This window comes from Balaenoptera acutorostrata, chromosome 19 (genome assembly GCF_949987535.1).
Source record: "Balaenoptera acutorostrata chromosome 19, mBalAcu1.1, whole genome shotgun sequence".
NCBI classification, from domain to species: Eukaryota; Metazoa; Chordata; class Mammalia; order Artiodactyla; family Balaenopteridae; genus Balaenoptera; species Balaenoptera acutorostrata.
This window is the reverse complement of record NC_080082.1, coordinates 66,676,857-66,700,565: the sequence shown is the minus strand read 5'-3', so window position 1 is coordinate 66,700,565 and position 23,709 is coordinate 66,676,857. Positions and strand designations below refer to the sequence as shown.

Sequence of the window (23,709 nt, the reverse complement as noted above, 5' to 3'; positions counted from 1 at the left end):
TTAACCACTGGACCACCAGGGAAGTCGCATGTATATTCAAATCCTGCATCATTTCATCCTACGTTAAGGAAAGTGGAAACTCTTCCATTCACCTCAGAGGTGAGTTTCTCTGACCTCCTGAAGCAGTCAACTTATGATATTAAGTTATCCATAGCCTTAAATCTTTCCTAACTCAGCATTTATTACCTTCAGGTTTCTTTTAGTGAGAGTGGTGAGTACAGAGGCTCCTGCCATGAGACTAGGGCACTGCTGGCCCTCCTGGTGGCGTCGTCCACCATTCCCTTGGTTGATCATCCTCCAGCTCATCATCCAGGCTCCTCATGTAATCCTGACAGATGTCCATTCACCTGAAGGAGGTTCGTGCAACCACCTGCCCTGACACCTGCCAATCATGCTCCCAGAGCATTTCCTTCACCTGCCTCGGCCCCCACTCCCCTTATCTACCCCAGCACAACTTCCCAGGTCTACCCAGGGCCCACCCCTTTTGTTTTAACATTGCTTCTTTTAATCAAGTCATTAGTGAAAAGACGTTTAATCAAATAGGTGGGAAAAAACACACAGAGATCCTACCACAGAAATATATAGTTTATTTATCTATGTTCTCTTTCAATCCTTGTCCATATGCATAAATACTTTACCACAAATATAATATCAGTGCACAGACTTTTTGGTACCTGGCTTTTTAAACTTAGATTATAAGCATTTTCAGGTTTCACTAATATCACTTTTAATAACCAACGAACAAACAAATTAAAATGGCAAATCAACTGAGCGAAAAATTAAATGTTTTTCCAACTGATGCATTCATTAGCGATACTCCCCACTGCTTTTCTTACTGACTTATGTGCAGGGCGGTCTCCCTGGTCATCCTTTGGTCTTGAGAACTTCATCACTCAAGGCCTTCCACGTTCAGTCCCAAATCCCAACCAGGCTCGCTCATGTGGCACTGCAGGATCAGGCGGCAGAGGCGATGTCTCTTCACCCGGCTTGAGGGCTACGAGGTAGGCTGTTTCTTCTTGCATTTCACCCCGCTGTGCGTTTTCTGATGCCCTATCAGGTGCGAGCTCTGGGTGAAGGCCTTTCCGCACTTGTTACAGGTGTAGGGGCGCTCGCCGGTGTGAGTCCTCTGATGCCTGATGAGATGGGAGCTCTGGCGGAAGGCTTTGCCGCAGTCCTGACATGGGTAGGGCTTGGCCCCGGTGTGAGTCCGCAGGTGTTGGGAGATGGCCGAGCGGTCGTTGAAAGTCCTTCCACACTCGTGGCACTCAAAGGGTCTCTCCCCAGTGTGAACCCTCTGATGCTGTGTGAGGGAGGAGCTCTGCACGAACGCCTTCCCGCAGTCCGGACACACGTAGGGCTTCTCTCCCGTGTGGATCTTTTTATGCACGGAGAAGTACCTGGGGTTCCGGAAGGTTTTCCCGCATTCGCTGCATCGGCACACCTGGCTCCCTTTGTGAATTCGCGTAAACGTGATCTGCTGAGCGCTCCGGGGTAAGGTTCTTCCACAGCTCCCGCTCTCCTGGGCCTTTCCCCCGCTGCAGCTCTTCTGATGAAGTTTTACACAGGGGTTGTGTGTCATCTTTTTGACCCTGGGGTCCCGCTTGCGCAAGCGTTTTCTAGGAATGCTCTTCTGAAGGGAGATGTGGCTTGTGTCGGGACCTGTGCTTGCCTGGGGTTTGGGGCTTTCACCGGCTGGCTTCTGAGGGAGGGTTTTTTCCTGAGTGTGCACCACTGGTTTCAACGCTGTGTCCAAGACCTCTGGGGCCCCAGCCTGCAAGGTGTCTCCTGAGGCAGAGGGCTGGGCGCCATCCCTCGAGAATTCCTCCACTTTCAGGTGGCAGGCTGGCTCTTCCTCGGGCGTGTTGGGGTTTGGAGTTAACTGTTTGCTTTCCAGAGTAGTCTCCCACCCTGAAAGAAACACAGAGGTACAGATACTGTAAACAGAAAGTGCTGAAACGGGTGGACAGTACGACATAATTAAATATCCAGAAGCTGTGTCTTCCCCCAAGTACAGTCATGCACCCTGCGGAGGGAGACTGAAAGCAGTGAAGCAGCCACGAGCGGCACACCGAGCTTGGGAAAGGGCTGCGAGCGTCTCCCAGCCCTCAGAGACCCTGTTCTCGTTCACCCGCAGGGTGGACAGCAAATCGGTCCTTCACTGGACCTCAGGCTGCCTCTGTTCATACGAGCCCCACCCCTCCAGACCTACAGTGTCAGCTAAAGGCCCCAGACGGTGCAGGGGACTCGAGTGCATGTGCAGGGCCCAGAGAGGGTGTAAGCCCTGACTCAGAGCCCCCATGGTATCCCCGTCCCGGAAGCGTGGAGGGGCCTTACCCACAGAGACCAGGTGTCCAAAGGTCTCCAGCATCACGTCGTGGTACTCGGTCCTCTGTGTCGGGTCCAGCAGCCCCCACTCCTCCCTGCTGAAGTCCACAGCCACGTCCAGGAAGGTCACCGGTTCCTGCAATGTCACACACCTTGTATTTCAGCAGGAGGGTCAGGGAGTCCTTGGTGGTGACAGAAGAGGGGCTGGCGGGGACATTCCGACAGAGCTCGCTGTGCTGGGGATGCCCCAGCTTTGGGGGTTTGCTTGGAAACACTGACTGGGGCCTGTAAAAAGTCCAATGGGTCTGTTCTCACAAGACCAGAGTCTGGGGTCCAGGCTGGAGTAAGAGCCCTACTTCACAAGGAACTACAAAGTGCCACAAACAAACTGCCTCTACCCTTTCCCCATGACTTCCCACCGGAGACCACCTCTCGGGCCAGCCTCGCCCCTCCCTGGGCATACCCCATTCTGGAGCAGCCCCTCCCCATGGGGACAGGGCTTGCCTGGGGGTGGGGTGGCTGCCTGGGCCGCACGGTGATGAGTTCTTTCCGAGGAGCTGACCAGCACTCCGGGAGGAAGGGGCCTCCCACTGCCCTCTGTCTGGATCTGGGAGGCATTTTGCCCAAAAGGGGCAGAGCCTGCTTGAGAAGGAAGAGGCTGGAGCCCCTGAATACAGCTGTGCCTGAAGCCTGCACCAGACCACTCATTACAAGAGAGCTGATAAATTCACTCCTATGCTCAAGCCAGATGTAAGCCCCGACCAAGGTCACATAGACACCACCACTGGCTGCTCTCTAAGCCTCAACAGTCAGCAAGACAGGGCCAGGCCTATTTCGTCTACACCCCAGCTCTGATTATTTTGAAGCAAATCCCAGGCTTTGTTTCAGTTATAAACACCCAGCTCTGCGTTTCTGAAGGATGAAGCCTCTTTTGTTCTAACTGGGATCCAGCCTTGATCTGGACGCCTGGGCCCGGGGCTGCGAACGCCTGGCCCCTCCCCCTCTTCCCTCCAGATTTCCTGACTCCTGGTCACTGTGCCCTGTCTCGGTCTCCAATGACACCACAGTCGCCAGAGGGCAGGCCTGCCCTTCACGCTCAGCAACTCTGAAAGGCCTGCCTGTGGGAGGCCTGCGGGGGATGCTGGGACCAGAGAAGGAGAGGGTGACACTCCCCACTCACCTCAGGCAGTGCCTTCGCCAGCCTGGTGGCCATGTCCTCCTGCTGCTGAGCTGTGGTCTGGAGAGAGCTGGTGGGGCCCTGGGTGGGTGGTGCTGGGAAGAGACGGCAGCGCAGGGTTAGGCGGGGCAAGGACAGCCCACGTCTGTCTCCGGGACGCACAGCTTATTGTGCCCCCCATTCTTCTCTCAAAGCCTGTGCCCAAATCCCCACGTGTGTGACCACAGGGCACCACTGTCCCCACTGCGGGTCCCACCCACTCCCCCTCCAAGGACTGTTCCGGACCCAGTCCCTCCACTGAAGTAGCTGCCTCACCTCCACGCTCACCTCAGCAGCTGGCCTCACGCCTTCTCCTCAGAGACAAAGACCCCATTTCTGGCCTCCACGTCCTCCACCCCTTCCTCCTTCCTTCCTGCTGCCCCACGGAGTGGGGAACTTCCCCTGGCCCCCAGGACCAGACTCATTCCGCCAAACCCATCTTGATGCAAATTTTACCAAGTTTCTTCCACCTCAGAAAACAGCTCTGCCTGGCTTTATGGCCCCTCTTGCCCATGGCTCTTTGATGTCTGACTTTCCTTATGTGTCCCCACATGGTCCTTGGGCTTCTATAATGATGATGCCACCCCACTATCAAGGAGGACACACGATGTGACCCAGGCTGGCCCACCAGGCTGTTGCTTCCTCCTGGCCAAAATGATTGGATCAGGAATGAACATGGGCCCCCCAGCCAGCCAATCAGAGCCAAAGGGGCATCTGTTGGAACATTTAGGAAAGAGAAATTCCATTCTGGGAGCCCCTACATGGAAACAGTGCCTTTGAGTGAAGCCATCAGAGGCCAACAGAAGTATGATATAGCAGAGAGGACGAGTCCTGAAGACGAGTGGAGCTGCTGGGTCTAGCCATGCCTGAAGCTGGATCACCCTTGGACTTTTTCAATATATTGTCCTTCTCCCTTGGGCCACTCTGTGTAAGGCCTGTGGCAGTCATGCCCAAGAGGTTCAATGGACATGCTGACCACAAACGCAGGACTCACAGGGTTCCCTGGAAGGCCTCATCGTCCCCTGTAACACTAATTGGTTTCATTCACCCCCAAGGTGTGAAACGGACTCACTGCCTTTCATCTCAATGAGCTCGACAACTGCCTCCTTGGGACCTATATTAGTTTCCTGGTGCTGCCGTAACAAGCTGCCATGCCAGTGGCTCAAAATAACACAAATTTGCTGTCTTACAATTATGGAGATCAGAAGCCTGACACAAGCCTCACAGGGCTAAAATCAAAGTGTTCACAGGGCTGCATTCCTTCCGGAGGCTTCGGGGAGAACATACTCCTTGCTCCTTTCAGCTTTTAGAGGCTATGTAAAATACACGGCTCGTGACGCTTTCCTTGCATCACCGCTGCCTCAGTTTTCACATCTCCTATTCTGACTCTGACCCTCCTGCCTGCCTCTCATAAGGACCCTCATGACATTGGGCTCATCCAAATAATCCAGGATAATCCGTCCACCTCAAGATCCTTAACTTAATCACACATGCGAAGTGCCTTTTGCCATTGAGGTTCAAGGGGTTCCAATGTGGATAACTTTGGGGCCCTCACCCTGCAGACAACAGCACCCCAGACTCGGTGCCTGTGGAAGAGACCACTCCCACTGCCGCCTGCCCCTCTCCTTCCCCGCACCTGCTTCTCCAGGAAGCCCTCTTCTCTGAATCCCACCATCCAGCCTCAGATTCCCCCCTCCTCCTCAAGCATCAAAATCAATCAGTCAATCATTCATTCACTCAAGAAACATCTTCCAGGTACCCGTCACAGACACAGAAAGTGGTGTCCGTGCTCCACGGAACTCAGCCTAATGGACATCAAGCCTCACGGAGGCTGGCTCCCAAATACATCCCGAAGCTGTGCCGTCTCCCTGGCCCACCACCACCGTTACCCTCTCTACCCCACCACTGTCAAACACACGTTCATTTGTCAGACTCCTGTCTTTCTCGCTAGATCGGAGGCTTGTTGAGCTCATAAGTCCACGAGTCCTGTCTATCTCGGTCACCACTTTATCCACAGCCTCCACTGAGTGTATGATGTTAGAAGGCACACCAGGGGACTTCCCTGGTGGCGCAGTGGTTAAGACTCCGCGCTCCCAATGCAGGGGGCCTGGATTCGATCCCTGGTCAGGGAACTAGATCCCACATGCATGCCACAGCTAAGAGTTCGCATGCTGTCACTAAGGAGCCCGCCTGCCACAACTAAGGAGCCCGTGAGCTGCAATTAAGGAGCCAACCTGCCGCAACTAAGCCCCAGTGTAACCAAATAGTAAAATAAATAAATAAATATTAAAAAACAAAAAAAAAAAAAAGAGAAGGTGTACCAGAAATACAAAACCTGTGTGACTGATATTGATATGGCAGGGATCCCAGAGGGATGAAAATGAAGCACATTATCTGCTGGCTTCCATCAGAAATGTGTGGAGGGCTCATTAAAGAACGCAGTGCCAGGCTGCACCCAAGGGTTTCAGCAGCTCTGACGTGGGGCCTGAGACCTTCCATTTCCACAAAAGGGTCCAGAGAGGAGGCCATTCTCAGAGCCTTGGCGCAGGGGTAGTGACAGGTATGTCAGCAAGCAAGTATCTAAAGCTCTGATTCATGAACTGGGGTTGGGGGACGGGGGGAAGCAGATGCCCTTGGCGTAGATGGAGTGGGCACCAGCCTTCCCCTACCCCTCCCAGGAGGCCTGGGGTTCCTTCGCCCCCACCCTCCAAGATGCCTTCCCAGGAACTGCTGCCTCCCCACTCTTCCACTGCACTCACCTTCCTCCTCGGAGATCCAGGTCACGTCCTCCACCAGGGCTACTGCCTCCTGGCAGTCCACTGGGTGCTGCGACTCCACCCACATCCGGAGCTTACCGGGCAGCGCGCCCAGGAACTGCTCCAGCACCAGCAGCTCCAGCACCTGCTCCCTGGAGTGCACCTCGGGCCGCAGCCACTGGCGGCACAGCTCGCGCAGCCGGGCCAGGGCTTCTCGGGGCCCTGCCGCCTCCTCAAAGCGGAACCCCCGGAACCTCTGGCGAGCGGTCTCAGGGTCAGTTAGGTGCTTATCCAGATGTTGAGTGGGCTCCCTGAGGATGTCTGGGCTCAGGCCCTCATCTTCAGCATAGAGGGCGCGGATCTGGGCGTTCCGGGGAAGAGCCACCTCCTCGTTCAGTGTGAGGATTTCAACAACCTCGATCTTCATCAAGGGATTCCCAGCAGGAAAAGGATGGAACTGAGGGTCCAACTGAGCCTCAGGACACTCTGTAAGTCAAAAGCAGAGCAAGACAGATGGCCAAAAAATGCATGAAAAGGTGAGCAACGTCATTAGCCACCAGGAAAATGCAAGTCAGAACCACTGTGAAATACCATTTCACACTCTCTAGGATGGCTGTTATCAAAGATGGGTGCTGGGCTTCCCTGGTGGCGCAGTGGTTGAGAATCTGCCTGCTAATGCAGGGGACACGGGTTCGAGCCCTGGTCTGGGAAGATCCCACATGCCGCGGAGCAACTAGGCCCGTGAGCCACAGCTACTGAGCCTGCACGTCTGGAGCCTGTGCTCTGCAACAAGACAGGCCGCGAGGGGGCTTCCCTGGTGGCGCAGTGGTTGAGAATCTGCCTGCTAATGCAGGGGACACGGGTTCGAGCCCTGGTCTGGGAAGATCCCACATGCCACGGAGCAGCTGGGCCCGTGAGCCACAATTGCTGAGCCTGCGCGTCTGGAGCCTGTGCCCCGCGACGGGAGGGGCCGCGATAGAGAAAGGCCCGCGCACCGCGATGAAGAGTGGTCCCCGCACCGCGATGAAGAGTGGCCCCCGCTTGCCGCAACTGGAGAAAGCCCTCGCACGAACCGAAGACCCAACACAGCCAAAAATAAAATAAATAAATAAATAAAATCAAGTAAAACTTTAAAAAAAAAAAAAAGACAGGCCGCGATAGTGAGAGGCCCGCGCACCGCGATGAAGAGTGGCCCCCGCTTGCCACAGCTAGAGGAAGCCCTCGCGCAGAAACGAAGACCCAACACAGCCAAATAAATAAATAAATAAATAATTAAAGGTGCTAATAATTAAAAAAAAAAAAAAAAGATGGGTGCTAACAACTGTTGATGAGGATGTGGAAAAATTGGAACCCTCGTACACTGTTAGTAGGAATACAGAATGCTACACTACTTTGCAAAACAGTCTGGCGGCTCCTCAAAAGGTTAAACACAGAGTTATATCATGATCCAGGAGTTTCAATCGAAGAGAATTGAAACCATGTGTCAACACAAAAACTTGTACAAGAATGTTCACAGCAGCATTATTCATAATTGCCAAAAAGGGAAAACAGCTCAAATGTCCATCAAACGATAAATGGACAAAAAAAATATGGTCTAGCTATACAGCATGGATGAACCTTGACTACATTATGCTAAGTGAAAGAAGCCAGACACAAAAGGCCCCATACTGTATGATCCCATTTATATGAAATGCCCAAAATAGGCAAATATATAGAGACAGAAAGCAGATGAGTGGTTTCCAGGAGATGGGGGAATTGAAGGGCTTTAGGGTGATGGCTAATGGATACAGGGTTTCTTCTTTGGGCTGTAGAAACTGTTTTGAAGTTAGATCATACTGATGGTTGCACAGCCTTGTGAAAATAGTAAAAACCACTGAATTGTATACTTTCAAAGGATGAACTTTATGGTATTTATGGTATATAAATTATATCTCAACATAGAAAGAAAAAAAAGACCAAGAGATAACAAGAATTGTTATGCTGTATATGCCTGCAGCCATGAGGGGAATAGAACCTGATCCCACCTCCATGCGGGCCAAGAACAAGGATGTCCGGGAAAGGCAGGGACGCTGGGTCTTGTCACAGAGTCCACAGAGCATTTGCTGAACAGAACTCCAGGATGGTCCTGAAATGCTAAGGAAAGCTCTCTATAACTCCAAGAAGAAATGCTAATTCTAAATGACTTAGAGATTTAAAAAATAAAATTAAAAAAAAGTAAATAACACAGACTATGATTTATTTTTGGTTAGGTTTCTGTTTTATAGAGTTTTCTTTTTGACCCCAAGCCAATAATCTCCAATCAGAACCTTCTCCTTTTTTCCACTATGAATCTTCCCACTCCCAGCCTGCCTTAGTCTCTACCAAACATAAGGGACGGTGGCTGACCCCCTTGCTAGGGTGGGCTCTGAGTAAGAAGCCTCTGCATGTCCTCCTCTGAGTGGTCTTTATTTCCAAAACACTCACTTCCTAGCAATGTGGTAAATGATGGAATAAAACTGGAAGACACAGGTAGTGTTAAAACACAGGTCAAGAAAATTGTGAAAGAGTCCCATGTAAGCATTAAAAAAATTAATACACTGTTTTTAGGGGGATTATGACAACATAAAAATGTTCCTGTCACATGAAATAAAAAGCAGAGCAGGAAATTACTATTGAATGAGTCCACCTAAAACCGATTCCCCTGCCGAGTTTATGACTAACCTCTGTTATCCAAAACTTTATCCCCTTTCTTGTCCCTGCTGACCTCAATCCTGCGCTAACTGAACATCAATCAACCAGTGTCAGATGACCAAGACGGCTGTGATTGATAACATCATTAAAGTACAAATTCAAGTTGTCTCCTCACGGTAATATGAGCTAACAGATCCTGGAACCATGGACCACCTGGCCAGAGAATCTTAAACCAGAGACCTGATGACTTCTAAAACCACAATTAAGTAATGTCACAAAACGATGATTAATCCTAGCCTCTCAGTTCTTCCTTTAAAACACTCCTAAGTCAAAGACCAAGTTGGAGTGGATCTGAGACTTGCCTCCACGCAATAAACCCTTACTTTGCTGCAAACTCCTGCTGTCAGAATTTGGCTTTCTATGCCTGGAGCACAGGAGCAACTTTGCTCACACTACTGTGGAGTAATTGCAATTGCGTTAAAAAAAAAAAAAATTCAGGAAGCGATTAGGAGCAGCGGCTCCCTGCATACGCCGTCTCTGTGCTTTTCCTCGCCGTCTACGGCCTCCCAAGCACCTGCCACATCGGCCACCGGGCGCACTTATCAGACAGCATTGGCTGCTGGGGAGCTGGCTTTGGCAGAGTCGCGGAGCGCGCCCGGCCCCTCCTCCAAAGGGTGAAGCGGGAAAAAGCCCATGCCCCACCCACCCACCCCCACCCTGAAGCCTCACTCGCTCCTCTCAGAGCTCCAGGAGCGCGGGGCCGCGACTTCCGGCCTGCACGGAAGCGCGTCAGGCACCCTCCTCACTACAATTCCCAGGAGCCTCCACGCCGCAGACTTCCGGCCCCGCCATGTTGAGGGTTTGGGTTCGCCTGAGGCCCTTGGCAGGATGGTGGCCGCTCGGCTAGTGGTGGGGCTCTCGCCTCTGGCCTCCACTCGCGTCCTCTCTCCCGGCCTCCCCGGCGACGGTGGACGCGTCCTGGGGCGACGCCGGCGCAGCCTCCACACACACCTTCCCGAGCTGCAGGTCTTCCCCGTTGGGTGACGCGGGGTGAGGGGAGCGCGGCCGCTTTCCCCGAGAGCAACGAGCACCCGGTTCCCCACCCACTTTCCTCCCCCGCCTCCACATTCTTCCCCTGTCTCCTTACGGCTTTGTCTTCCCTTCTCGGAATTTCCTGACTACACACTTCGGGTCGGCGGCGGTCTCCACGGACCTCACGGGCGTCGCCCGTTGCTGGCGCGCGATCCGAGGAGTGAGTCAGCTCGGGGTCAGGAGTCGCCCAGTGCCGGGTGTGGCCGCCCCGCCACCCCAGACTGGCCTTGGGCGCTCCAGGGTTGAAAAACAGGTCCTGGGCTATACTATGACTTATCGGCCGCTGCCAGTCACTTCTTTCCTACGTTTAGAGTGACTTTTTCCTTGATAAAAATCGTGACAGGCATTTGATCTCCCATTTCTAACTTCTTCCCCCTTAGGATTTCTGGAGGGTTATCTCCACACACACCCCCCACCCGACCCCCACCCGGTCATTCTTGATTTGAAATCTTAGTTCACTTTTCTTTCACTTACAGCTCTTAACAGCTCTTAAGGCTTGGTTGGAATTTCTCTCTGAGGATAACTTGGGAAGCCGGGGATAGTTTACCAGAATCTCAGCAACACTGGCCTGAGAAGCAGCCCCCACAAGGGGTGGGCGTGGGGCTCCCTAGCGGCTCCGTGCTGGGCCACAGGCACCATTTTGAGCAATAATCATGCATGACACTTAAGAACAAACTTAGTTCTCCGTATTGCTTCATAGCTTTTTAACTTCTGAAATTTCCGTTTTGTACTCCTTGGTTAATCAAAGGAATTTTTATTTAATGCTTTCTCCTTTAAAAAAAACACGTTGGGTTCTTTTTATTCTACTTCATCCCCTCTATCCCCTCCCCTTCTCCTTTCATCTTGATCAAATATTTACTTCCTCCTCTTAGCCTCGGGGGCACCAGGGTGTTTTTCTTAGAGTCTTGCATTGAATGCTCACTTAAAATGTTAACTGTTTTAAACTGTAGAGCCTGTCTGGGTTTGGATGTCAGGAACTCTGCCGATGTTTTTGGTGCTGGGAGTCCAGTGTATCCGCCCTCTCCCTGCTGTAGCAGCCCTTCAGGCGGACACTGGTTCTGCAGTTGTCATAAAGCACCTACTGGGTGCTCTGCAGTACGTGAGATGGCCACAAGCCCTTAAACCCATGGGTAAATGTCATCCTAGGCACCTCAGTCCTCTAACCGTCTCATCTCTTGGACCACTCCCCAAAACCTCTAAGGTAATCCTCACGGCTGTCCGTTCCAGAAAAGTATTCGCCCCACTTGACAGCTGTGTTTACCAGCTAACAAGGCTGAAACTGGATCCCCACCTCACTGAGGCAGGGCTGACTGAGCCACCCACTTGCCCACCTACCTGCCTGGGGCTGCATAAAATTATCCCTATCAGCTGCAGCTCCAAGTACTGGCTTTCAACCCACCAGCTTAATGACCCTGGGGGGAATTTGGGCAATTTAGTCCCCTCCCCTGCAACTCCCTATCTAGCTAGGGGGCTATTAAACAAATTCACTGAGCCTTAGGGCAAGGGGCTTAATTCTTCTGGGCCTCAGTTTCCCCTAAGTCCTAAGTGATTAGGGACCAGTACTGCATGAACAACAGTAAAGGCTGATGGGAGCTGCTGTTTTCTTCTCTCATGTTCTCTCTGCTGCCTCCTCTCCAGGTAAGCTGTCTCCTTCATGGTGCCCACTTCCTAGTGAATGCGGACTGATGAACCAGGTACACTAGGGCTATCAGTCCACAAATATAATAGTAACTAATTACAGTGATCTTTTACCAGCTTGTGGGGGGCAGGGGCAGGGGCAGCTCCCCTCACCCCTGTTGCATACTCCCCTGTCCCTCTTCCTCCTTGTCCAGGATGCCCCCAGCTCTCACCCTGTCTCCTCCTTTCCCCACCACTCTCTTCAGCTCTGCTGGGCACCCTGCTATATCGCCTTCTAAACGTGTCTCCCCCGCTGCACTGCTAAGGCCGCTAACTGGGTCTCGTGCATCGGAAACCCCTAGGCCAGACCCAGAGGAGGATCTGCCAAAGCCACGTACGACGATCTTTACATCAGTCCAAGTCTTTCAGTCGGTAACAGTAGCTACCATTTCATGAAGGCCCCCCAGGACCTGGGCTTTTACACCACCACAGCCCCACTAAGCAATAGCGTCCAACCTTTACACAAAAGAAATCCATGCTGGGAGAGGACAGGAACCTGCCCAAGGCCACACACTGGGGAAGGGAGCAGCTGGGATCCAAACCCTCTTCTTTTATGCCCTTTACACCAAAGAGGGCTTCACACAGCAACTATCTTACTTTTCCTCAAACGTGCCCAAATGTGTCTCATCCAGAAGTCATTGCACTTGCCTGTCTGATAAGTCTCTCCTAGCATCTCCACCTGGTTCTCCTTCCCCATCCAGCTCTCAGCTCAGATGTCATCATCTCAGAGCTATCTTCCCGCCCAGTTCTAAACTAGTATTGCCCACCCGTGCTTCCCCACTCCCCGACAGATATCCTATTGTTTCATTTTTCTTGATAGCACTGATTGCCACCTTAAAGTATCTGGCTCACTAATTTCTCTCTCCACCTTCTCTAGAACAGCACTGCCCAGTGGAACTTTCTTTGGTGAAGGAAATGTTCTAGATCTGCACTGTCCAACATAGTAGCCATTAGCTGCAGGTGACCAGTGAACATTTGAAAGCTGGCCAGTGCGACTAAGGAACTGACTGGTAAGTTCATTTTAGTCGGTTTACATTTAATCAGCCACACGTGCTAGTGGCTACTCTGGAATGAATGTAAGCCCAGTGAGACAGGGGGCCTTTCCACCCTGTTCATCGTGGTGACCCACCCCTGTAACAGTACTTGGCATTTTGGCAGGTGCTCAAGCAGTATTTGTTGACACAACACAGCTACTAAGTGCCTTGGTGAATGGTTCACCAAGACATTTGGGCCTTTTAGCCTTATGTCAGGATTTACCCATATTTCAAATTTCAGGAAATCTCACTGGCACTGTGAGTGTCCCATCTGAAGTTATCATGGGAGGATGGCTGCTGCTACAAAGTTCCCATCTTTTACTCAGGAGCCTAAGCAGGCCATGGGGTAAGAGGACACTTGGTTTGCACCCCACCTGCTTCTTCCCAGACGAGCCAGGTCGGGGACTTGCATTCATGCTCCCACAGCAGCACTTCTGTGGAGGACTTATAGGACTTAAGAAAGGGACTTCACACACTTCTAGCCTTTGTAAGCCCTCAAAAGAAGTCAATGCTTTTACAGTACTTACTTAAGTCTTCCATGGCATTCGAACATAACTTTCTCCAAAGAGAGCCTGGTCATTAACAATGTATTCTTAGGTTCCCTTTCAAAAAAGTATCACTCACAAAATCTTTCCTCTATCTGTGTTAAATTGGTTATTCCTGGTTTAAGCCAGAGCTATTCGCTTCTGTACTTTGCGATCTGTTGCAACTGCTCAACTCATAACTATTTCAGAGGATTAGCTTTTTTTTGAAAGGTGTTAATTGTTATAAGCTACAAATATTTCCTCCTTTTCAATATTTTTCTCATTTTGTGCTTTGGTGAGAATGATGCTATGTATACATTGCAGAAAGAACCTGTTAACATAGCACCCTGTTTTGTCATTGAGTAGCTCATGTTCCATGGAAACAGTCTTTTAACAGGAAGCTGGAAAATATTCACTGCCCAGGTCAATATAGAAACACAACTAACTGGCCACTTTGTTCTAAGAAAAAGTTGGTTTTAACATTTCTCCTGGGACCAATTTTGCCAACTTTACACTTTTCCAGAAATCTTTTCATCTTATTGTTGGTTCATTCCTGTACTCAACAAATAATTACTGAGCACCTACGCTGTGGCAGGAACTGGTGACATAGCAGGAAGAAGACAGTCGTTTCCATTTTATAAGCATAGTTACCGGCAGCACCTCTAAAAATGGAAAGTCACCCTCCCACCCAGTTTCCTTCTTGGGAGACAGTTACATCCTGTCAGTTTCTATATTCTCCCAGTGATAACCAATTGACACATTAATACTTGGTGTGTGTGTGTGTGTATATTTTTAAGGAAAAAAAAAACCATGTACATCTATATATATGTGAAGATACGTATGTTAAAAGATATATATTTTAAGAAATATTTCTTGGAGATTGTTTCATATCAGTACATAGAGCTGGCTTATTCTTTATGACAGTTGGGTAAAGTACTATAATGAGAACTACATGTATTGCTGAATATCTGAATAGAGTTTCTTTTCCCTGTATAGGTTTTTAGCTTGCCTTTTATTTATTCTGTCTATCCAGAAAATGGGCTTTTTTTCTTCTTCATTTCTGACTCATTTATTCCTGCTTTTATCTTATTTTCCCTCAGGACTTTTGGAAGTATTTTTTCGCCAAAAAAGGTTTGAGTCAAATGCTTAGTTCATTTATTTTCCTTCTTATTCAATTAACACTTAAAGCACTTCAGGCTTTGAAATTACTCCAGGGACTGTATCTGGACACCAGAGAGAGTGGTCCTCAGATAAAAGGATTAAGATTACATGGTCCTAGAGAACACATAGATGGATGGTAACAGAGAACATAAAGTATTCTTGAATAAAGACTGCACAGTATGTGACCACACCCTGATAGGCTGGATTCCTGCCAAAACGTGTTTGATGGTCACTCAAGATTCTAGACTTTTGCCCCGTCCCCAAGGATGTGACCCTCTAAGTTCTTTGTAGCAGTATCTTAAGATTTCCCTTTATCATCCCTTACCTACTCTCTTGTCTCAGAGCCTGGCCTAGTCTTCAGTCTCCTCTTTGAAGATTCCCTCTTGTCTCTTGAAAATTTTCCAGCCATTTATTCTCTCAACAGTTTCCTGAGCTAGAAAGTCAGTCATTGTCCTAGCAACTGGGGACTTACAAGGGAAACTGAAATGATGCGTGCTCTCACCCATGCTACTTAACATTTGTTCTAGATGTTCAGTTCAGATAGATAATAGAACCCAAATTGGAAAAACAGAATGTTTTACTATATATTTGTACAGTTGACCCTTCGTGTCTGACTATACTACACCACTTTATTTTCTTTTTAAATATGGAACGCTTCATGAATTGTATGTCATCCTTACGTAGGGGCCATGCTAATCTTCTCTGTATCGTTCCAATTTTAGGATATGTGCTGCCAAAGCGAGCACTGTACTACACCATTTTATATAAGGGACTTGAGCATCTACAGATTTTGGTATCCATAGGAGTCTGAAACAATCCCCCATGGATACCAAGGGATGGCTATCCTTACATGATCAAAGTTTTGCAGAGTTTGCCTTCCTTATGACCTGATATAAAAACAGAATGAGACATTTCATTTATATTATTAAGTGTGGTTCTCTTCAGTGTAAGTTTTTCTGTTGTTCTGTCAAATAAGGTGAGAGCTAAGATTAATGATTTGCCTGCGCATATTGCATTGAGAGTCTACTCTCATATGAGTCCTCTGATGCTGAACACAACGAGGACTCCTACTGAAGGGCTTCTTGCCGGTGGGTTCTGTGACTCCTGAAACCTTCCTAACACTGATTATTTTCTCAGACACTCTCCACTATGACTTCCATGATGCTGAAAAAGAGAGCTATTCATGAAACCTTTCCATAGCAATCATGTTCCCATGATTTCAGAGTTCTCAGGTATAATTATTTGGTATAAGAATTTTTCCAAATTGAACAGAACTGGAATTTTTTGTCCAGTATGAATTCTCTCAAATCAGACTATATCAGGCCAGAAGCCTTTCCTGCTATGATTATATTCCTGAGATTTCTTCCATGTTTGAGTTCTCATGTTGGAAAACTCATGATGAAAAGGACTTCCTCCATTCAGGGTCTTCTGTGAGTCTGCATGTGAGTCTCCTGTGTGAGCTTTCTCTTAAAGGCTGAGCTGAGAATAGGCTTTCTCACACTAGTCTTGTTCTTGAAAGAATTATCCTTTGTATAAAACAATTGATTTCCTACATCCCCCACACGTTGGTTTTATATAGCCCATGTGAGTCCTCTCAGGCTACACAAAGGATGAAATCTGGAGAAGAATTTCCTTCTCTTCCTCCCAACAAAAAAATCTTCTTGTACAAGCTATTTTTTTCTACTGATGTTTGTACTAATTTGAGAGTTGCCACGTTCATATTTGCAGGGCTCTTCTCCTGCTTAAATTCTTAACCAGTCAAAAAAAGTTAAATATCCTGCAGGCTTTCCTACAATCATGACCTTCAAAATAGTGTCTTTATTGCTTTCCTAATGTTTAAATCTAGATTATGTCTCAAGCTTTCCACCCAAACCACACATATAGTAATACTTTCTTGAAGAACACTGAGTGAGAAGGCAGAAGATTTGAGTGCCATCAAATATTTCTCCACATTCCTTATCTTCATAGCCTCTTTTCAAATTAGTGCCTTCTTGAAGATGAATACCTGTCTTCAGCATTTATCCAGTTTCCCTTCTACTTCAACCAATGCCTATGCTGCCATTTTTACTGTCATGGAGAGCTGAAGAGACATGCAAAATGAGCTGCATCAGAGAAGCCTAGCTTTCATTCAGTTCCAGTTCTCTGCACTGAGGAGAGGCACAGCTACGTTAGTGCTGGGAGAAAGAGACCACTGCAGGAGATGGTTCTCTTAATAGTAAAGCAGGCCATTCCAAACACCTATGACTCCCATGTTTTTATGCACTGCCTCAGGAGGAGGTCCAGGCAGATACATTCTGCTGGTTTCACAAACCTCTACCTGGGTGTTTCTAAGTCCTGTCATTCATACTTCATTAACGAACCAGTCAAGACATGGGAGAGTTCCAAAAACATTTGAATCTAGGTGAAAGCTATTAGGTAGTTCTTTGTACTAGTCAACTGTTTGCCTAAAATTATTTCAACATAAAAATAAAAACCAAAGAAAACCTCTATTTCCACCCTTCAAAAGTCTCTGCCTTCATCAGACTTACCACGTCACTGACTAATGCCAAAAATTCCAGAGTCGTAATATCGCTGTTACTGTATTTTTAAAATGAAATACTGATACGTTAAAAAAAATGTATATAGTAAATACATATGTTACAAAGAATAGTCACAGGTAAATCCCTTGAAGCTTTCACCTATGAGCAGTTCTTGGCAGTTTCCTTTCCTTTGCTCTCTTGGGTCAATTACTCAACTAGCCCCACTGAATCCACCTACGAATGGGGAGGAGCCAGCTTCTCCCCAACCCTGCTGCTACTCTCGCAGGCCAGGTATTGCCACCTCTTCCCTACGTGCTACCACAGCCTGCTGCCTGCTTCCGTCTGTGCCCTTCCATCTTCACAGAGTGAGCTGTGAAAAGCACACCACACACGTACTCAATGAAAATCAAACCCCCTCCACAGTGGAAGCCCTGTGTGCTCTGCCAAACTTAACTTGCACGTCAGTACACCTCGGTTACCTCCTCCCAGCCCAGGGGGTGACTTTCCATTCCCAGAACGTGCCAAGCCTGCTCCACTCTCACAGTAACCCCAAGTGGTGTTTGTATCTGGAAGCTCTTCCCCACCACTCTTACACGTCTGCTGACTTTCTTTTCTTCAGGAATCAGCTTAAATCTCACCCCTGCATTGTCACCTGACCAACTCCTCTGGAGTAATTCCCCGTTGCTCCCTACTTTACACCATGTTCTTTTTCTTCTCAGTACTTACCACTATTTGTGTTTACACAGTTGTATCTGTGTAGCTTGTTTGTAGAAGGCTGTCATCTATTAGACTAAGGAGTCTACAATGGCAGGAATTATGTTAGTTCTTTGGCTTACTACCTAAGTGTACAGTTTTTGTTTGTTTGTTTTTTATATTGCATAGGACACAAGAGGCCTTCCACAAATATTTGTGAAGTAAAGGGGAGGCAGTGGAGGAAAAAAAATCACATAAAGGACTCCTTGTGACACAGCAGAAACGTGTTAAGCACCTGTCACCTCAGGCCTCGCCTGCAAGTGTCCTGGTAAGCCTCCCTGCACAAGGTCTCTCGTTCTGGGGCACCACCCCTGAATCTCCTGTCACCTGTCAAGCCAGCTCCCCTGAGATGTGCAGAACCATAGGCGCCCAATGCCCCCCCGACAGCAGCTAGATTTAGGAAACTACTAGACCATCCAGAATTGCATGGCTGGGAGGTTTGCCCACATGGGACTTAAGTTCCAGAGAGGATGAGACACAGACCTAAGCCAGAGCCACAAAGATGGGAGGAGACCTTAGGAGACTGGATCAACCGGGGGAACAGAAACCATGTTGGGTGGATACAAAGTGCTTGTGTTGCTGGGGACCTTCCAGGTAAGGTTTGGTTTAGTGACCTGTGCTCATGGTTAGAAGGGAGGTTTTCATTGTAGAGAATGAAAGGAATGACATGAATATGGAAAAGAAAAACAAATTATTAATGTTGAGCCATCAGGCTAACAAAGGAGTCCAGGAAAGGGGGACAAAGAGTCAGTGGAGGCTCTCGTCTATGTTGTGGCAAACAGAACGTCATCACCAAAGATGGGGCCAGGTGCAGGCTTCACAGCTGAAGACTGCCAGGTTGCTCCGAAGCCACTTTCATGAGAGCAGAGAACAAAGGCGGGGAGAACACCCAAAGTTCTCCTTACAAAGCCAGTACATTCGGATACAGAAGTGTCCAAAAATAACAAACACAAAGAAGAAAACCACCCACCTCCCCAACCTAATTTATGAATATTGATGAAAAAATCCTAAAGAAATAAGTTAACAGACACCAGCAACACATTACAACAAGGGCACTTCTATGATTATGTCACTGTTAATTGTTCAAATGAGAAAATCCCCATGGTCGCTTTGGAGGGGGGAAATCGGGGCTATTACTAATTTTCATTTTTTAGAAAGGGTGAGGTGACTATTTCTTTATCCAGATAAAAACTGATTTGAATCACAGAATCCAGCAGCATGCTTGTCAAAACCCAGAGACTTGCCCTTTTAAGTCTAAGACCAGATACTGAAATCATCACACACTCAGCCCAGTGTTTTGGAAGTACCAGATATGATGAATGCAATTACATGATCGTGCAAATGAAGTAAAATAATACAACTGCCTCCTCCTTTATACTTGCCAGTAAGATGACTTTGTACTGAGAAAATTAGTGAGACTCTAACAAAACTGTTACAAATAATAAGAGAATTTAGCAGCATGACAGGTTCATCTGCAACAACTACGCAAGACTGCAAGGGACGCTTAACCTGAGCAGATTAACAGCAACTACAGTGAACTCCCAACAGCACTTGGAAGGCCTGACTAGCACAGTGAGGTGAGCAGATCCCTCTGGACACCTGTGCCAAAACTCAACTGAGACCAGTTCTGCATCAAGGAATGTCTGAATCCAATCAAATGTTAAGACACATTCTAACAAGATTTTCTCAATGAATCCTGACAAGCTGATGGTGAGTGTTCATTTGGTTGAGAACAGATAATAGGTGTGTTGTTTTCTTTTTTTTAAATAATGAGAGGAACTACCATTTATCCAAGTTTGTTGTAAAGTTACAGTAAGTACAGCAATATGGTGTTTACTCAGACACTGACAGAGACCAAGGGAGCATAAGGGGCCAAGAAGGCCTGCACATGCTGATGACTATGGGAATCAAGTCTATGATAAAGATGGCGTTTCCAATAATCAGAAGAACCAAGTCAGAAAACGGTGTTGAAAAAACTTGTGCCCCACATCATATACACAAGGAAACCCAGTTACAGGAAACAGCTAAAAACCCCCCACAAAAATACCAGAATTGACAAAAGTATTTGTACAACCTGCCTATGTATGACATGAAACCTAGAATAGGAGTAAAGACAGATTTGAAAGAAAAAATATCTGAAATCATAAAACTTCTTTATGGAGACTAAATGTAAAAGATAAATGTTGGACTGGTATTTGCAGTATTAACATCCATAACATATAGTATATAGAGTCCTTCTGACCACACACACACAAAAGACAAACCAATAGGAAGAAAAAAAGGAAAATACATAAACTCACAAAAGCAAAAATACAAATGATCTGTAAACTTATGAAAATGCGTGCAACTTCATGAGGGAAATGTGAACTAAACTGAACATATCTTTTCCCATCAGATCTGCAAATCTTAAAAGAGGACTATAAATCACTGGTATCTTATTATGAAAAGGAAAAGGAGCTCTCATGCTCTTGAGCAGCTATATGTATTTTAAAAGATCTTAGCAGTTTGTTGCTACCAGATTTTTTTCAGTTACATCTTGGTTGATTCTAAGTTCCATTTCTAGAAATCCTTACCTACAAAAATCCAACTTGACTGCAAAAAAAAGTATGCGAGGAAGTTTTTTGCAACAACTTGAATGTCCATCAAGAGTAAAAAAATCAAATGTGGACTACATTGCATTTGTTAAAATGAATGATGCAGACCTATGTGCACTGAGTATGGAAACACCCCCCCAAACAAACATATATCCATAAATGTAAACGTATCTAAAAAATCTAGCCAGAGACACACACCAGTTACTGGAGATTACAGGATGGAAGGGCAGACAATGAGTGAAGCAGGGTGAGGGAGCCCCTGTTGCCAATGTGGCACCGGCAACAGGTTCACGGTCAACCAAGCAGTACACCCCTGATTCTGAAGCCAGAGGAAAATGCAGGGCTTGATTCAGCATGTCTGCAGCTACTCATCACAACACCCCACTGGGGTTTTCCCCATCCACCTCCTTTTCTAAGACACTAGTTCCTCACTAACCAGGACTCCCGTGCCAGGACTCCCATGTGCCTGGTTCTCACCTGAAAAGGTGTCTTGAGGAATTCCTCTCTCCACCGACCAGAGCTCTTCCTCCTCCTCTAACTGTGATACCACATCTGGCTTGGAAAGCTGATGTTCTGCCCAAGGGAAAAGAGACAGTGCTTGGGGGGGGGGGTCTGTGTTCGGGAGAAAATACTTTCCTGCTGTAGCAATTCTGTCCCTGTGTTCTCCCCTACTAGGGCATGACTTCTGGTCTAGGGCAGTGTTAATAACCCCACCCATCCCATTTGCCAGCTGCTGGCTTTTCTGGACTGCTTTGCCAGTAAAGGAGGCACTGGGACCTGGTTTTGGCCAGCAAGACTCAAAGGGAAGTTTGTCAGCTGGGGGCCTAAGGCATTTTTCTTTCTTTGTAAGTATGACAGCTGTAGAAAGAGAACTAGCCAGGGTTGCCGTCTCTCCTTCTTTCTGCCTTGAACATGGACGTGATGCTTGGCATCATGGCCATGCATATACTAACCTAAGAATGGAAAACTTCACACTAACCATAGGGAGATGGAAAGGATCAGGATCTCTGATGATACTCCTGAGCTGTCAGACAGACACCACGTCCTGAAATTCTTGTTACAAACATAGTAAACATCCACTGCGGCAGCTGGAAACATCCCTGATAGACCCACCTCCCTGGTATTCAACGCCTCTGACGGATGGACTAGGTAAAGCTTCAGAAGGTATATGTGAAGTTGCCCTTTTCCAAAGGGTACAAAGTAAAGCCCTCTCCCTCAGGCTCCAGGGCCTTGACACTTGAACTCGGATCCCTGCAGGCTGAGCCGAAGCAGACACACACTTCAGAGGCACCACATTCGTGCTGCAAAGCGCAGATCTTTATTGACACAGAGGCCATCCTTACCCACTGAGACAAGGTTTCTGTAGTTCTCCAGCAACACCTCCCTGTACAGGGACTTCTGTTCGAGGTCCAGCATTCCCCACTCATCCGGGGTAAAACCCAGGGTCACATCTTCAAAGGTCACTGGTTCCTAAAACCCACAGGTGTGTGTTCAGCCAGGGCCTGCTGTCACCCATGCTGACAGGAGGGGGAGGCTGACTGAGCACATGTGGGCACAATCAACAAGGTGACCTGAGCATTCCAGGTGTGTCTCATCATGAGTTCCTGCATTTGTCTGAAACAGCAAACCCAAGCTTGACCCTATCAGGTCACAGCAAGGAAGACAACCCATGAGGCTAGAGAAGGTTTTTCATTCTCTGAAAACCTCTCCATTTTTTATTGACCTGGGGATTCCAACATTTCTATCAGTGTGTATACCTCCTGCTAGGAGACTGCGTGAGCTGAATCATCAAACCCCAGCCTTCAGCCCCCACCCACTGCCCATACTGCTTCTACTTCCTTCACCTGTCAAGGATTCATCCTCAGCTCTCTTCTCTCAGGGACTAAGCTCTAATGCCAAAGTACTGTTTAAATATAAGCCTGAGCCCTGCTTAGACCTGACAATGCATATACCCCCACCCCACCCCCAGTTTAAACGGTAAATTAGTATCCCCCATACTTGAACCTCTATTCTAACCACTCCCTTGGAAAGTAACTTGCTATCTCTCCACTCACTAGGGTCTCTTCTACCCATCCTCCTCCCCTTCCCGAGATGCCACGGGGCCCGGGGGCATCTCAGGGAAGGTGGTGTCCCACCATCATCCCGCCACCCCCGCTCCCAAATCCAGGGGTAGACTCAGAAACTCATAAAGAAGCCTCTACTCACACGGAACCAGGCCGTCGGAAGCCCGGTGGCCATACCTTCCTCTTCCTCAACGTGTCTCGTGGGAGTGGGCAGAGTCCTGAGAAGGTCGAATTTGGGAGGTGGGAGGGGCGTGAGTGCTACGCCAAGGCCCCCCGCCCCCCTCGGCCCAATCAACGGGAGATGACAAGTCCATTCCCCACCTCGGAAGATGCCCTAAAGGAATGTCTCCACCTGCTCTTGAACACGCAGAGGGACGGTTTCCCACCTTCCTCACCGAGAGGGAGTCGCCCCCCCCCGACCTGCCCGCAAGCGCCGGGAGGGGGTGGGCCTGCCCACCCCGCGTCCTCTGGGCCCCCGAGTCCCCGACTCCCACTGCCCCTAAAGGCCACACGGCGGAAGGACGGCAGGCCAGGCTGGCTCTGGGCTTCTGCGATTGGTGTGGTAGGGGCCGCAGCTGGGCGCTCCCCGCGGAGCGACCCTAGAACTGAGCCCCCGACGGGCGCAAGTTTCCCGCCGCACTCACCCCGCGCCCGGCGCACAATGGCGCCCGTCGGCCCGCGGCGAAGTGCGTCAGCACGCCGGCCTGGACTACAACTCCCAGGCATCCCCGCGGCGCGGTGCGTCCCCACCTCGCGGGCGGTGGCCATCTTGGCCGGCCAACTCGGGGCGGCAGGCGAAGCCCAGGCGGCGGAGAGCGCCCTCGGCGGTCCCGCTGGGCAGGAGGAGGCCTTGGGAGGGGCAAGTCAGGCCGCTGGGCCCCAGCACCTGGGTGCGCGGCGACGCAGGCCGGGAGGGATCCACGCCCTGCCACGAGGGCTGCAACGCATGGGGCCGGCCGGAAGTGGAGAAAGGGAAGCTTGGGAGGGGCAGGGCCGGAAGTGCTGAGGGGCGGGGCGAGCTTCTGCTCACACCCAACGTAGGGGGAGGCGGGGCGGGCCGGAAGTGCAGAGGGGCGGGGCTAAAGTCCTGCCAAGTTCCGGGAAGAGGGCGGTGCTAAAGGTGCGTCCACGTCTAATGGAGAGGAAAAAGGGGCGGATTGGGAGGGTGGGAAATGTTCTGGAGGCGGGACTGAAATCAGCCAGAGGTCCTGGGAGGAAAAGAGGGACGGGCCTGCCCCAAAGTGTGCAGAGGGTGAGACTAAATGTCCTCCATGCCCAGGGAGGGGAGTGGGGCCAGGACTGTCTACTCAAGTTGTGCGAAGGGC

General features: G+C 49.1%; 1 protein-coding gene, 1 long non-coding RNA gene and 1 other non-coding gene across 17 annotated transcripts; 1 reads left to right on the top strand and 2 right to left on the bottom strand.

Moving 5' to 3' along the window:
- Positions 1-564: 564 nt before the first annotated feature.
- ZNF274 (zinc finger protein 274) lies at positions 565-23,318 on the bottom strand. 8 transcript variants are annotated; one of them, XM_057534242.1, is made up of 8 exons: positions 23,029-23,318; positions 22,527-22,602; positions 21,665-21,791; positions 20,799-20,894; positions 6,301-6,783; positions 3,506-3,597; positions 2,335-2,461; positions 565-1,908 (listed from the first exon to the last, which is right to left on the bottom strand). In XM_057534242.1, exons 2-8 carry the CDS (start codon positions 22,557-22,559, stop codon positions 995-997), a joined length of 1,872 nt encoding a protein of 623 aa, XP_057390225.1. In that variant the 5' UTR covers positions 22,560-22,602; positions 23,029-23,318; the 3' UTR covers positions 565-994. The 8 variants fall into 8 exon arrangements, with proteins under 8 accessions (XP_057390225.1, XP_057390226.1, XP_057390227.1 ...); XM_057534243.1 differs by lacking the exon at positions 23,029-23,318 and adding an exon at positions 22,706-23,022; XM_057534244.1 differs by lacking the exons at positions 20,799-20,894; positions 23,029-23,318 and having other exon boundaries at positions 22,527-23,022.
- LOC102999252 (uncharacterized) lies at positions 9,791-20,411 on the top strand. 8 transcript variants are annotated; one of them, XR_009006097.1, is made up of 5 exons: positions 9,791-9,993; positions 11,010-11,260; positions 11,698-11,753; positions 12,614-12,746; positions 17,857-20,411. It is a non-coding gene; the product is annotated as an uncharacterized LOC102999252 (long non-coding RNA). The 8 variants fall into 8 exon arrangements; XR_009006095.1 differs by lacking the exon at positions 9,791-9,993 and adding an exon at positions 10,141-10,219 and having other exon boundaries at positions 17,857-20,218; XR_009006094.1 differs by lacking the exon at positions 9,791-9,993 and adding an exon at positions 13,012-13,116 and having other exon boundaries at positions 10,249-11,260; positions 17,857-20,373.
- On the bottom strand, positions 15,096-15,201 carry LOC114236888 (U6 spliceosomal RNA). Its single transcript, XR_003622732.1, has one exon. It is a non-coding gene; the product is annotated as a U6 spliceosomal RNA (small nuclear RNA).
- Positions 23,319-23,709: the final 391 nt, after the last annotated feature.